The following is a 13182-nucleotide window of genomic DNA, read 5'->3' as shown; positions in this document are numbered from 1 at the left end:
ACCCCTGATGATCCTCTAATCGCCTGAGCCAAGGTGTGAAACTGGGTGTGGGTCCCAATCAGCCAGAGTTTCGGGTGAGCTCATTGTGAAACCTGGCCCCACCTTATCATGCGAATTCCTGAGGTCAGATGGCCCAGGATGTGAGTGGGCGTTAAGGCGTCTGGGAAGGGATCTCAAAACTGGATTATAGATGGCAGAGAGTTGGTGTCGTAAACCCCGCCTCGGTTCAAAGATGGTCGCTCACAGTGGACATAGATGGCTTCTTTCACTCCTCTTTCAAACCATCTGTCCTCTCTGTCCAAAATGTGAACATTGGCATCCTCGAAAGAGTGTCCTTTATCCTTAAGATGCATTTTGGACAGAGAGGACAGATGGTTGTAGAGGAGTGAAAGAAGCCATCTATGTCCACTGTGAGCGACCATCTTTGAACAGAGGCGGGGTTTACGACACCAACTCTCTGCCATCTATAATCCAGTTTTGAGATCCCTTCCCAGACGCCTTAACGCCCACTCACATCCTGGGCCATCTGATCTCAGGAATTCGCATGATAAGGTGGGGCCAGGTTTCACAATGAACTCACCCGAAACTCTGGCTGATTGGGACCCACACCCAGTTTCACACCTTGGCTCAGGCGATTAGAGGATCATCAGGGGGTCCTTTTGTCCCTCTGTGGGGGGAAACTCCCACTGGGTTTATATCTGGGACTCTCCACCATTTGACCTTAGAACTGAAGAAGCTTCTCGGATGAGAGGTGAAACGTCTTCAAGTAACTTAAAGAAGTCCAGACGCTTTTCTTTGCAAGCTCCTTCGACTACGATGACCTGGATGACTGAGAACCTTCACAGACACTTAAACATGAGAGGTTTTTGGACAAAGTTTGTGTTTTTTCCATTGTTTAAGCACTGCTTCCAGCCAAGAGTGATACCATATATGTCCTATAGCTGCAGAAAAGGCTAACATTGTTATCTTTTTACCAAAAAAAACAGCTGAACATGAGAGGTTTTTGGACCAATTTTGTGTTCTCCATTCTTTAAGCACCGTTTAAGCACCGGCACCGTTTCAAAAGTACCGGTTTGGTACTGGTATCGGATAAAACCTAAACGATACCTATCCCTACTCGAGATGAGTACTGTCAGTGCGCCTCAGGGTGGCTGTGGCTACAATGTAGCTTGCCATCACCTGTGTGTGAATGGGTGGGTGACTGTGTGTGAATGGGTGGGTGACTGGGTGTGAATGGGTGGGTGACTGGGTGTGTAAAGCACTTTGGGGTCCTTAGGGACTAGTAAAGCGCTATACAAATACAGGCCATTTACAGGCCATGAGAGGGGCCTGTTGAAAAAGCCTGGCTGTCTCATGGTAACATACAGGAGTCATCACTCACTGTAAAGGTGACACAGAGTTCCCAAACTTCATGCATTACCACTGCATCAATCACCAACAGGCGTTACATGCAAAGGTGATCGGGCATGTCATGACTCCCGTCGTGAAGATCATAAACAGCATCCGCTCCAGAGCTAAACAGCACAGAGCATTCAAGGTGCTGTTGAAGGAGCTGTCAGCTGACTGTGGTGACCTGCTACTAAATCCCGTGGCTCAGCACGGGATGGATTTTGCTTTGTTTTTTGTCACTTTTGGGTGAAATCAGGGAGTTCATGCAATCCAAGGCGATGACACAACGCTGCTGGAGGACAGTGAGTGGATACTTGACCTTGCATTTTTGATGGACATTACTGGGAAATTGAACCATTTCAACTGTAAGCTGCAAGGCAAAGGTAAGACTGTTGCTGACATGATAAGTGCTTTAAATGCATTTAAAGCCCAGATGAACATCTTCTCTGTGCATGTACAGAGAAATGCACTTTCCCTCTGTGCAGATGGTGCTGAAAGACAACGCTTCTGCATCTGAGACTTTTGACAAAGTTGCAGAAAAGTACTCTCAAGACCTTGATCATTCATTTCCAATCCATTCATGAACGTGGACACAGCATGCATTGCTGAGCAACTAAGTGCAATGTTCAGCTTTATGCTGGACAGGTGGAAATCGAAATTAGAACACAGCAAAATGACCTCCACCTCAAAGCCAAACTTTGGGTGCCTTGTTGACACAGAAAAGTACAGTGGTGTATGCACAGCATCTATGAAGGTTGCCAGCCTGTATGGTTCAACCTGTCTTTGTGAATCAGCCTTTTCTGACATAAACTTCATCAAGAACAAGCACAGAACACGCCTCTCTGATGCACATCTGCAAGACTGAGAGCTGCGGTGTCAAGTTATACCCCAGATTGCAACACACTGGTGAACAGCAGGAAATGCCAGGGTTCCCAGTGGCAACATGGCAGTGTCATGGCAAAGCTGAATTTAATTATTGAAAAACAAACGTGTTCATTGAATGTAACATTTGATTTTTTTTAGAAAATCTGCAGATTTTGTGACAAGTTCAGTAAAATCTGAAAGTTGATTTTTGTATGTTTCATAATTGATAATCTGTGCAGACATGGTGCAGTGCATGATTTGTTCAACATTGTTAGCGGCAAGTGAAAACGTTGCAGATTATTTGAAAATGTAAATACTTTAGAGATTTATAGAAAGAAAGTGTGTATATGTATCTGTTTCCTACCTTCTTAAAGCATTGTTTGTAATTATTGTGAGAAATCATTAACAGAATCAGTGTCTTTACAGAGATGAATACCTTCAATTATTAATAATAACATATAATTAAAAGTAAACTGAGCAAATTTGTTATTTCAGAAGTGTAAAGTATCAAACTGGTAGCCCTTCGCATTAATCGGTACCCAAGAAGTAGCTCTCAGTTTCACAAAGGTTGGTGACCCCTGATTTACTTACCCCTGAGTCCAGTTTACTGTAGAAGACTTCTCAGGATGAAACAGACACCCAGGGTTGGAAGCACATGCCCTGTCTGCTTTCAGTATTGCTATTCCAACCCTATTCCCAAAGAGATACAGCCCAGTTTCTCTTTGACTGCAGCTGTTGATTAAAACTGTCAATCATTATGTACTGTCTAAGTTTTACAGCATCAAGTCACTAATGAAAAACAAACTTGTGAGAAACATGTACCCTTGATCCAACACCAGCATTAAAACAAGTTCTCCAGTTGTTGTTTCAGTCTGAGCTGCCGGTCCTCTAACATGAGTATGAAGACTTATTCTAAATGCTCTAAACAACAGAATAATTCAACTCTGTCTTATTTCATCTGGGCCAAATTGTGTATCCCCGAAGATGCGCGATTATAAAATATACAAAATAAGACAATAACAAAGTGTATTAGGCAAATATAAAGTGATATTTACATTTTTCTGCTAGGAGATTTAACACATCATAAGCTACTTGTCAGTTATGACGGCCCTTAAAATAAACACTGGTGCTCAAACTAAAGACATTTCCAAGTGACACAACAGGCAGTGCACATGAAAATGGCTCTCAGCGTCAAGGTGCTGTATTAAGCTTCAACAATTGTATGGGATATCATTACCATAAGTACACAAGACTAGGTGTAGAGGCCTTACCGAGGTATTTAATGGTGAATCCCCGAGGCGGATTAAGAGACCTCCGCATCCATCCCTCCCTCAGTACCTCCAGGTGGTCTTCCTTGCCTTGAATTAATAGCACATGCTCGTCAATCCATCCCAGGAAGAAAGTCTCGGACACGGCCTCTGTAATCCGCTGGTTCCATACATGATGCTGGGTATTTTCTGCTTTAAAATCGGCAAAAATCTCATAGCCGGTGTGGTGTCTCGGGAACTCGTCGCTTTCAGACACCCTGCCCCCTAACGCCTCCCCAGCCCCGACCCTGGATAGCACTATAGCCAAAGAATGGGGAGCTATCTGCAGGAAAGACTCCATTGTCGCATCGGCCTTCTAGCTCTCGGTCGAATACACTACAATCGTTTTATTCATCTCTAACAACGTCGGGCTGAACGGAAAACAAACAGTCCATGTTGGCTGGCAGTGCAGCTACGTTTTGCGGCAGCCGCATAGATTATAGTTGTATTTCATGAAGCTAGTCTGCTAGCTGCAGTTAGCTCTTTAACCTTACATGTACCCAATTTCTACATTTTAGGGTCCGTCTTCCTGTTCGGGCGGAATGTAGAGCCCCGAAACCGAACACGAAAATTAGTGTTGATTCATCTCGAGTGCTGTCTAGCAGGAGAGGACATGATTCATTCTCGATTTAAACCTCGTTGTTGCGCCTGAGATCTAGAAATATTGCTACCTAGCTGGATGCTAACATTTTAATCAATTCACCCCGGCAACAGATGCGGCGGCGCCCCTCTTCTTAGCAACAGACAGCAACGCAGTTTCGTGGGTCAGTTGGCTTTGATTTGCCAACCTTTACGATTAAGGGCCAGGCGTAATTTTCAGTTGTCAGATGATCGTGTCGAGTCTTGCGATACGCTTTAAACAATACGTAAGAATACAGCTGGATGCAGGACTGTCTCATCCAGGTACAGTGGTGACAGACGTCGCTACGGAGCTACGCTTTAATAAGTGTGGAAACATTCTTCCGGGTACATTTTCAACTTAAGACTCTTCGTGCCACATATATATGTGGGCTAACTATTCTAAATAATTACTATTACCTTGTTAACAAATTATTATACTTGAATAATACATATAAAAATGACTCGCATATAATTATACTATAGTAAATCTTTGTTCATGACTAGTTCACTTGAAATGAGCAGTTTTGAAACACACATTTTGTAGTAGTTCAACAGATCATTTTTATGAATTTTCTGAACGATTTGGGAGTGATTGTAGCCTCCCCGAAGTAACGAATCACAAATAACTGTGTGTGTTTTTTGTGTGTCTTGGCTGTGCATGGGTTATGTGCAATATGTGTGGAATATGATGAATTCTGAAGTGCTTAACAAGCTAATAACACACACGCACACAGACACACTAACTGCCATAAAACTTGCATAAAATGTTCTTGTCCTCAATTCTTCCAAGTTTGTACACACTCATTTTAGTACATGATTTGATAGCTTACACATCCCATCACTCAGTGCTGCTGCTCCAACACCTCAGGGCTGGATGTGCTGCAGCTGTCCCACAACAGACTGACCATTTAATTCAGGTGTTTTGGAGTGGGGAAACACCCCTACCTAAAACATCTAAAGCAAGCTGTCCCAAGAACCAGAACTTTGAACTGCTGCATTGCCATTATTGCCTGAAGAAAACTGGCCCAACTACACGGTGTTGCCCTGAGACAACGAACCAAAATCTGTCTATAAACAACTAAAAATACTTCTTCAATGTTCTTAAACATGCACAGATTTTAAATATATGCTTATTTCAATTTAAACGTACATAAAATTGATATTAGTCTCAGCATTAGCTAGCACTCTGTCGTGCAGATTTGACATCTGAGAGGATTGCTCCACCCCCGAGTCAAAGGTCAAACTCTGTGCTTCTCATCATTTTACTGAAAACTGAAGTGTGTTGTGTCACAAAACAAGTAAATATGTCTTTTTTAAATGATGGGAGAGTGTAATCACAACAAGATTGGTTTAATTCCTGAAGGCAACACTGTGCCATGGAGGGTTATTAGTAATGGGTGTAAATGGGTGAATGTGGTATGCTCTATATAAGAACCAGTCTATTTACAGATTCTTCAACCTGCATTTGTGGGATTGTAAGTCAACCAGTGTGGTTGTGTTGGTCACTCTGGCAGAACCAGTGCACTCAAGCTGATGGGATTCCAGAAGCTCAGAAAAAGAGTCAGCAGCAGAATCAGCTGCTTGACACTGGCAGAGAAGATCTGGCAGGTTTTCAACCCACATACTCAACCCTACTCTTTACTTTTGGTCCTAAGTTTATTATTCAAGTCAAGGGTAATCATTTATTTACATGGGCTGTTCGGTTGAGTCATTCAGCTATAGATAGATAGATAGATAGATAGATAGATAGATAGATAGATAGATAGATAGATAGATAGATAGATAGATAGATAGATAGATAGATAGATAGATAGATAGATAGATAGATAGATAGATAGATAGATAGATAGATAGATAGATAGATAGATAGATAGATAGATAGATAAACCTGTTAATTTAAAGTTAAAGTTAATTCTGCACGTCACATTTTTCCTCCCTCACATAAGAAACTTCCCTGTATAACACAGAAAAGGAGAAAAAATAAGTTGCAAATAGGAAAACAAAAAATGTTCATTTCAAAACAAAGTGCTTGAATTATCTGGGAGGCAAAACTTAACATCTTCTGCAACACAGGAACACTGAGTTGCTGAGGGGACAGTGTGTGATTGTTTGGTACCACCACATGGCCAGAGGGAGGAGCAGTTTGCAATCTCAGGTCAGGGAGAAAGGGAGGTTGGAGGTTGTGGCTGATAAATCTGAGGGGCTGATGAGAGTGCGAGGCTGTGACCCTGAGTGTTTCAGCATCTCTCAGGTGTGGATGTTGAAAATTTAAAGGGCAAAGGAGCTGATAATGCAGGTCGCTGATGGAGCTGAGGCTGTGCAGGTACGAGACAAGCACCTGGTTTGTTCCCACCTTTGGGGACAGGTGCACTGTAAGACCGGAGAGGATTGTAATGAACAATTTGAGACCTGACCTGCTACAAAGACCAAGAAGCTTATCGTGGACTACAGGAACTCCAGGGTGGAGGGCACACCCAGCAGTTTGATGGGACAGAGGTGGAGAGAGTCAGTGGTTTCAGGTTCCTGTGGATCAACCTCAGTGAGGAATAATTTGTTATTTGCAGGTCACTCTGGAATGGTGGCTGCACGAGTTTATTTCTCTTCACTTTTCACGTCTCTTCTCTTCTTTGTCTGTACTTGTTATGTCTGCTTTGCATTCAGTGCTGGAATTTATCACATAAACATACAGCACACACACAAACACACACAGCAAGCTTCATGCCAACAACAGCCTCGGCCCTCCTGATGGTCAGTCTGTTTGCGTCCTTTGCTTTGACGCCTGCACCCCAGCACGCCACAGCAAAGACGATGGTGCTGCCAACAACAGGCCGATAGAACATATGGTGCAGCTGCTGCAGACACTGAAGGATCTGAGCCTTCGTAGAAAGTAAAGCCGGCTCAGAGCCTTTGTGGAGGCAGCGTCCGTGTCGGCAGACCACTCCAGCTTGTCATCCAGTTGATCTCCCAGATACTTGTAGGATGTGACTATTTCCACATCAGTCCCACTAATGCAGACAGGAGAAGGTGGGGATCTGTTTCTGCAGGTGGTTCACCTCACACCACCTCATAAAGAGATCAGTCCGTCCTCTGTACTCCTCTTCCCGTGTCCACACTTCCAATAATGGCCGTGTCATCAGAGGATTCCTGGAGGAGTTTCTGTGATGTGCTTGAAGTCGTCCGTATGGATGGTGAAGAGGAGAGGGGACAGCACAGTTCCCTGGGTGCTCCTATGTTGCTGTTCAGACTCTCTGACACACAGCTCTGCAGTCTAACAAACTGTGGTCTGCCTGTCAGGTAGATCCACTGGACCAGTGGAGCCTCCACCTGCATGGACTCCGACTTCTCCCTCAGCAGCACGGGCCGGATCGAGTTAAAGGCGCTAGAGAAGTCCAAGAACATTATCTGAACTGTGGTGTTGGGTCGAGGAACACGCTCTCTGCAGCACATGTATCACTGCATCGTCCACCCCCAGGTGGGGCTGGTATGGAAACTGCAGAGGGTCCTGTGACTAACTCTCCAGGGTGAGTAAGTTGCTAGTTGTTACACTACAAACGTAAGAGACAGTCTATTTTTTCCTGTTATTATTTAAATCAGTGTGGTGGTTGCATTTGGTTACCCATAGGTGTGTGTGGGACCATGCAGACAGCAACATATGTTCGTATCATCACACACACAACAGCTGTGTGCATTCTTAATGCCTTGTTGTAGGAGGTAAATGTTTGCCCAGACTGTGTTCAGTAAGTTCAAATCATCACATTACTGTACACTGGTACAGCACATGTGGGTGAAGTTCTGGTGTGCAAGCTTCCCAAGCAACAGTGGTGTTGTCACGGTGAGCTGTGTGGCAGGCAGAGGTTGGACCCAAACGCAGGACTCAGAGATGGGAGATGGGAGCACTAGAAACAAAACCAACATTCAAACTCGGAAGGATGATCTAAACTGGGAGTTCATGACGCGGCATGACATAACCTGACAAAACATGACGGCCGAGAAACACACAACTTTTTATGTTTTCACTGTGAAGAATATAGTGACGTATTTGTAACTTAATGGGTGACTGAGACTGAAGAGCAAAAATAAAAACGCAAAAATAAAACTCAGATGTTGTACTTCTAGGTGAGATGAGAATATGTTAATTTAACGTTTGGTCACATTGTTGCAAACTATTTCTTTGCAAACTAAGGTGAGTAAATTTGAGTAGATACGTGTCACAGATAACTTGAGGATACAATAAAGTAAGTATTGGTGATATTACGGATAACGTGGGTAGAATAAGCTGAAGTGTTACTGTAACACACCCAAAGAAAGACTCTAGGTCTGACCAACCGTCTCAGTCGTGGGCAAAAAGATGACAGTCAATAAAATTCTAAAAGATAATTTATTGACAAAAAATATATCAAGAGATAAAAGATAAAACAGTCCAGTGTCCCATTTATGAATCGTATAAAAACACACAGTCCCAAGGCCAGAGCCAGCTATGCCACACGGCCAGTTGCACTCCACGTGTTGCCTGTAACAGGGTTAGAAGTTGTCCTTGGAGACCCACCACCCTGCAAGCATATAGCCAGTGGTCACTCAAGCCTCTGCAACTCTGCTGCCTTTAGGCTGTGGCATATAATAGGCCCTGGCCTGCACAGAGAGACAAAACGACACAGCAGTGTTTGTAGTGTGGGCTATAAGTGGACCAGTGTATCAGTGCAATCAAGTACACCTGCCTCTAATTAGTCCAACCCCATTCCAGCCATTGGCTCACCAAAAATGTGACACACACACAAAACCACTCCCAACCCAGTGCAACTTCACACAATAATATGGAGCTGAATTAACACAGGCACATTAGTCTACCATGTTACATTACAAGTATCTTCATCAACTCCACAATAAATGTTTATGAGGAAGTTACACAAACACATTAAAGAGGGTGGATAGGAGCTTTTCATGGTTTACACATCATTATAAGGCTTGTCCACAGGTGGCTTTTCACATATCTTATGTATAACAATTGTTATTTGAATCGTTAGAACACAATTCAACTGTCAGGGCTCTGTGTGCGGGCAGGCAGAGATGAGGATCCAAATGCAGGACTCGGAAAACGGAATGTAACTCAAAAACCTCAGCTTTATTGCTGGCAGGAAAACAAACATGAAGTGAGGATGGAACACTGAGACCAAGGACACACAGGCATAATCTGTGGGTACGACACGGCACTGGGCATGGGAAAACACAGGGCTTAAATACACAGGGTAGTAATGAGGAAATGGGCCACAGAAGGGAGACACAGCTGGGAGAGATCAGGGCTAACGAGACATGGGGAACAAAGCTGCACACACTAACATAAGACAAAGACTTTCACAATAAAACAGGAAACATGAATCACAACTCAGAGACATGGACTCAACACAGAGAGACAGAAAATGACACATGGAACTGAACTATACATGAAACCACCATTCCTTAAACATGGATAATAGAAACATGAAACTAATAATAATAATAATAAACATCACAACAAGAGAATGAAAAACAATCCAAAACACCAAGATAACTGAAACACAAAGTACCAGAGAAACAAAGAATAATCCATGATGCAAAAGTGAACCAAAACATAATAAACTCAAAATACTGGGTCCAACGGACCCAGAACCGTGACATCAACAAAAAGTGTTTGAAATAGTCTCTAAACTGAGGTGACATTTACTTTCAGTCAGCTTATCCGACTGCTAGCAAAGGGTGCATAGAAGGCAGTAGGATACTTTTAACACAGATTTGAGTTGTAAAGATTTAATCTTTTATTTGTTTAAAAAATACATTTCAAAATCAACAAGTGGCAAGATGCAGGTCACATAAATGTAACATTGTTTGCTTCTCCTAGTGTGCTGTAATACTCAAGATTTGTTTTGCTGTTTTCATTCTCCAGAGTTCGGTGGAAACGAGGAGCGAGAGAGAGCCGCCTGGTGGTGTATCTGAAAGAAGAGGATCTCTGAAGAGAACAGTTAGTAGGTAAATCTCACTTTGTTTTGTGATTATATATTTTTAAATGGCACTGTCATGATGTGCTGTGTATAAGACCCAAATGCAGAACTCTCAGAGACAAGACTGAAACTGAAGAAACTAAGAACCACGAACTGGGAAAACCACACAGCAAAATGAGGGTACAACGCACCACGGAAAACACAGGGCTTTTTGTTTTGATTGGTAATTTATTTCAACATGTGAACAATATACAAGTACATTTAGAAAAGAAATAAGAGAGAAAAAATACTATACAAATTACATACAAAAAAACATTCTGATTAATTTACATGTTGAAAGGGAGTGGGAAGAAGTATACACTTATTTAATCCCACCCCTGTCCCATAAATTATCAGTGAATATTTAGTCAGCTTCCTTACTGATATAATTTGTAATAAAAATAGTGAACAGATTTCTGATATACTATATACTATAATATCACATCATGAATTTTTTGTTTGTTTGTTTTTAAATAGAGACATTCACTTAATTTAAATATTTTCCTTTTCTTTATAGATCGAGAAGATCATATTTTTATAACTCTTTTTGAACAGTTTTATGTTTGGACATTGCTTTAATTCCATATTCAGTTTGTTCCATAGTTTCACTCCTTGAACAGAAACACAAAAGCCTTTTCTTGTAGTACGTACCTTCATTGTTTTGAAGTTACAAAAACCCCTTAAATTATAACTTCCTTCTTTCAAAAAAACCATACTCTGAATATTACCTGGCAGTTCTTTATTTTTTGCTTTGAATAGAATTTGTGCTGTTTGGAATTTCACTATATCGTCAATTTTCAATATTTCAGACTGCAAAAATAGTGAGTTTGTATGTTCCCTATAACCTGCATTGTGGATGATTCGAATTGCTTTCTTTTGAAGAGTAAAAAGTGAATGTAATGTGGTTTTATAGTTATTGCCCCAGACCTCTGCACAATAGCTTAAGTATGGTGAAACCAGTGAACAGTAGAATATGAAGTGATGTTCTGTCGAATACCTGTTTTGCCTTGTTTAGTACTGCAATGCTTCGTGATACTTTGGAATGAATATATCTTACGTGAGCTCTCCAGTTAAGTTTTTCATCTATTATTACCCCCAGAAATTTATTTTCACTGACTCTTTCAATATCAACACCATTTATTTGAATCTTTGCATTTGTATTTAAACTACTATTTCCAATTAACATCAGTTTAGATTTATTCAAATTTAATGATAATTTGTTTTTATCAAGCCAGAACTTCACTTTACTTATTTCATTAGTCATATCCTCCAATAAATTCTGCAGATCATCACCAGAGCAAAAAATGTTTGTATCGTCAGCAAAGAGAACCATTTTTAATACTTTGGACACTTTACAGATGTCGTTAATGTACAAGTTGAAGAATTTTGGACCCAAAACTGACCCTTGGGGTACACCACAAGCAATGTCCATACATAAGGAGCAACCACCATTTATTTTCACAAACTGCTTTCTGTCACTTAAATAACTCCGGACCCAATCTAAAACTACCCCTCTGACACCATAACGTTCTAGTTTTCTTATTAATATATCATGATCTATGGTGTCAAATGCCTTTGTCAAGTCTATGAATAACCCAGCCACATATTGCTTTTTGTCTATGGAATTTGTGATGTATTCTATTGAATCTAATAGTGCCGATGATGTTGATCTGCTTGATCTGAATCCGTACTGACTCTCAGTGAGTAGTTGATGTTTATCTATAAATTTTTCCAGTCTGTTTTTAAACAGTTTTTCAAGAACTTTTGAGAATTGAGGTAGTAAAGAGACATAAATACACACTGGAACAAACAGGGAATGGGAGACAGGAGGGAAACACAGCTGGGAGAAATCAGAGCTAATGAGACAAGGGGAAGCAAAACCAGACACACTGCACAGGGACTATCAAAATAAAACAGGAAGCACGCGACAGACACAGAAACACAGACTTGACACCGAACAAAAGGGACACAGGAGCAAAACCCAAGAACTAGAAATGACAGAACAAAGAACTAGAGAGCTAAAAAAAAATACCGGGAGAGAAACCTAAACACTAATAGTGACAACAATGATGAAGTCTACGATCAAAAAACAGAACGAAACCCAAAACACTGGGTCACCGACTCAGGACTGTGACAGGTACGTAAAATACTGACGTCTCCTTTTGTCCTGCGTGGCAGGATGGTGAAGAAGTTCCCAGAAGCTGTGGTAAACATCGCAGTCACCAGTTCAGTCAGTCCGAAGCTGGAGGACAGCATCTCAGAACAGTGTGAAGACGGAGTGAATGGGTGTGTTTTAGCTTCTAAACACACCTTACACAGGTAATAAACATGCTCGTGTTGTTATTGTTTGTTTATACTGAAGTACTGTTTCTGACCACTGATTTATAATTAAAGGGCTGCTGTAATATTTGATTTGGGAATTACTTGGAAAATGTTTTGTAATAAACTGTTTAATCAGTTGGAAAAGTGAAATGTCTGTGTGTGATTTTACAGAAGTTACTTTAGTAACTTAAAACTATTTGGATATTTGTGAGTGGGATATATGTAAAAAAGTAAGTTAGAGCAACTCAGCTAATGTAATGTGTCAACTTAATATTACCAGAAAATCTAAATCAATATGAGGTTGTTCAGCTTAATTATGCTTTCGGTGGTCAAAGTAAAACACGTTGGTTTGTTAAACCAGCCGAGTTTGCCAAACCTAAAAATTACTTGCTGGATTTATTGAACAACACTGAGCTGAGTGGAAACTTTGGGCACATTTTTTTAAGTTGAGCCAACAAAACGTTTTATAGAGTGGAGAAGATGATGTTGTAAACTTGTGCAACATGCAGTGGTTGGATGTTATCACCAAACAGTGTTGGTCAAGTTACTTGAAAAAAGTAATCAGTAACTAATTACTGAAGTAACGCGTTACTGCCCATCCCTGTCACCAAATATTACATCCTGTGACATGTACAGACCCCAGTGTGTGCATTCACTGCTGTAGTCTG

General features: G+C 41.3%; 1 protein-coding gene across 1 annotated transcript in view; it reads right to left on the bottom strand.

Annotated features, from left to right (window-relative positions):
* Positions 1–4501, bottom strand: part of stox2b (storkhead box 2b) — a 53190-nt gene extending 48689 nt beyond the window's left edge. Inside the window, exon 1 of the mRNA XM_085467659.1 lies at positions 3525–4501. Within this exon, the coding sequence (XP_085323785.1) occupies positions 3525–3861 (337 nt within the window). The 5' untranslated portion in view covers positions 3862–4501. The remainder of the gene's footprint in view (positions 1–3524) is intronic.
* Between the last annotated feature and the right edge of the window lie 8681 nt (positions 4502–13182).

The sequence above is a fragment of the Copadichromis virginalis genome, linkage group LG2 (assembly GCF_057382275.1).
Source record: "Copadichromis virginalis isolate Kocher_CV1m ecotype Utaka linkage group LG2, C_Virginalis_male_GT1.1, whole genome shotgun sequence".
Lineage (NCBI taxonomy): Eukaryota > Metazoa > Chordata > Actinopteri > Cichliformes > Cichlidae > Copadichromis > Copadichromis virginalis.
The sequence above is the reverse complement of the archived record's forward strand: the minus strand, read 5'-3'. Positions and strand labels throughout refer to the sequence as shown.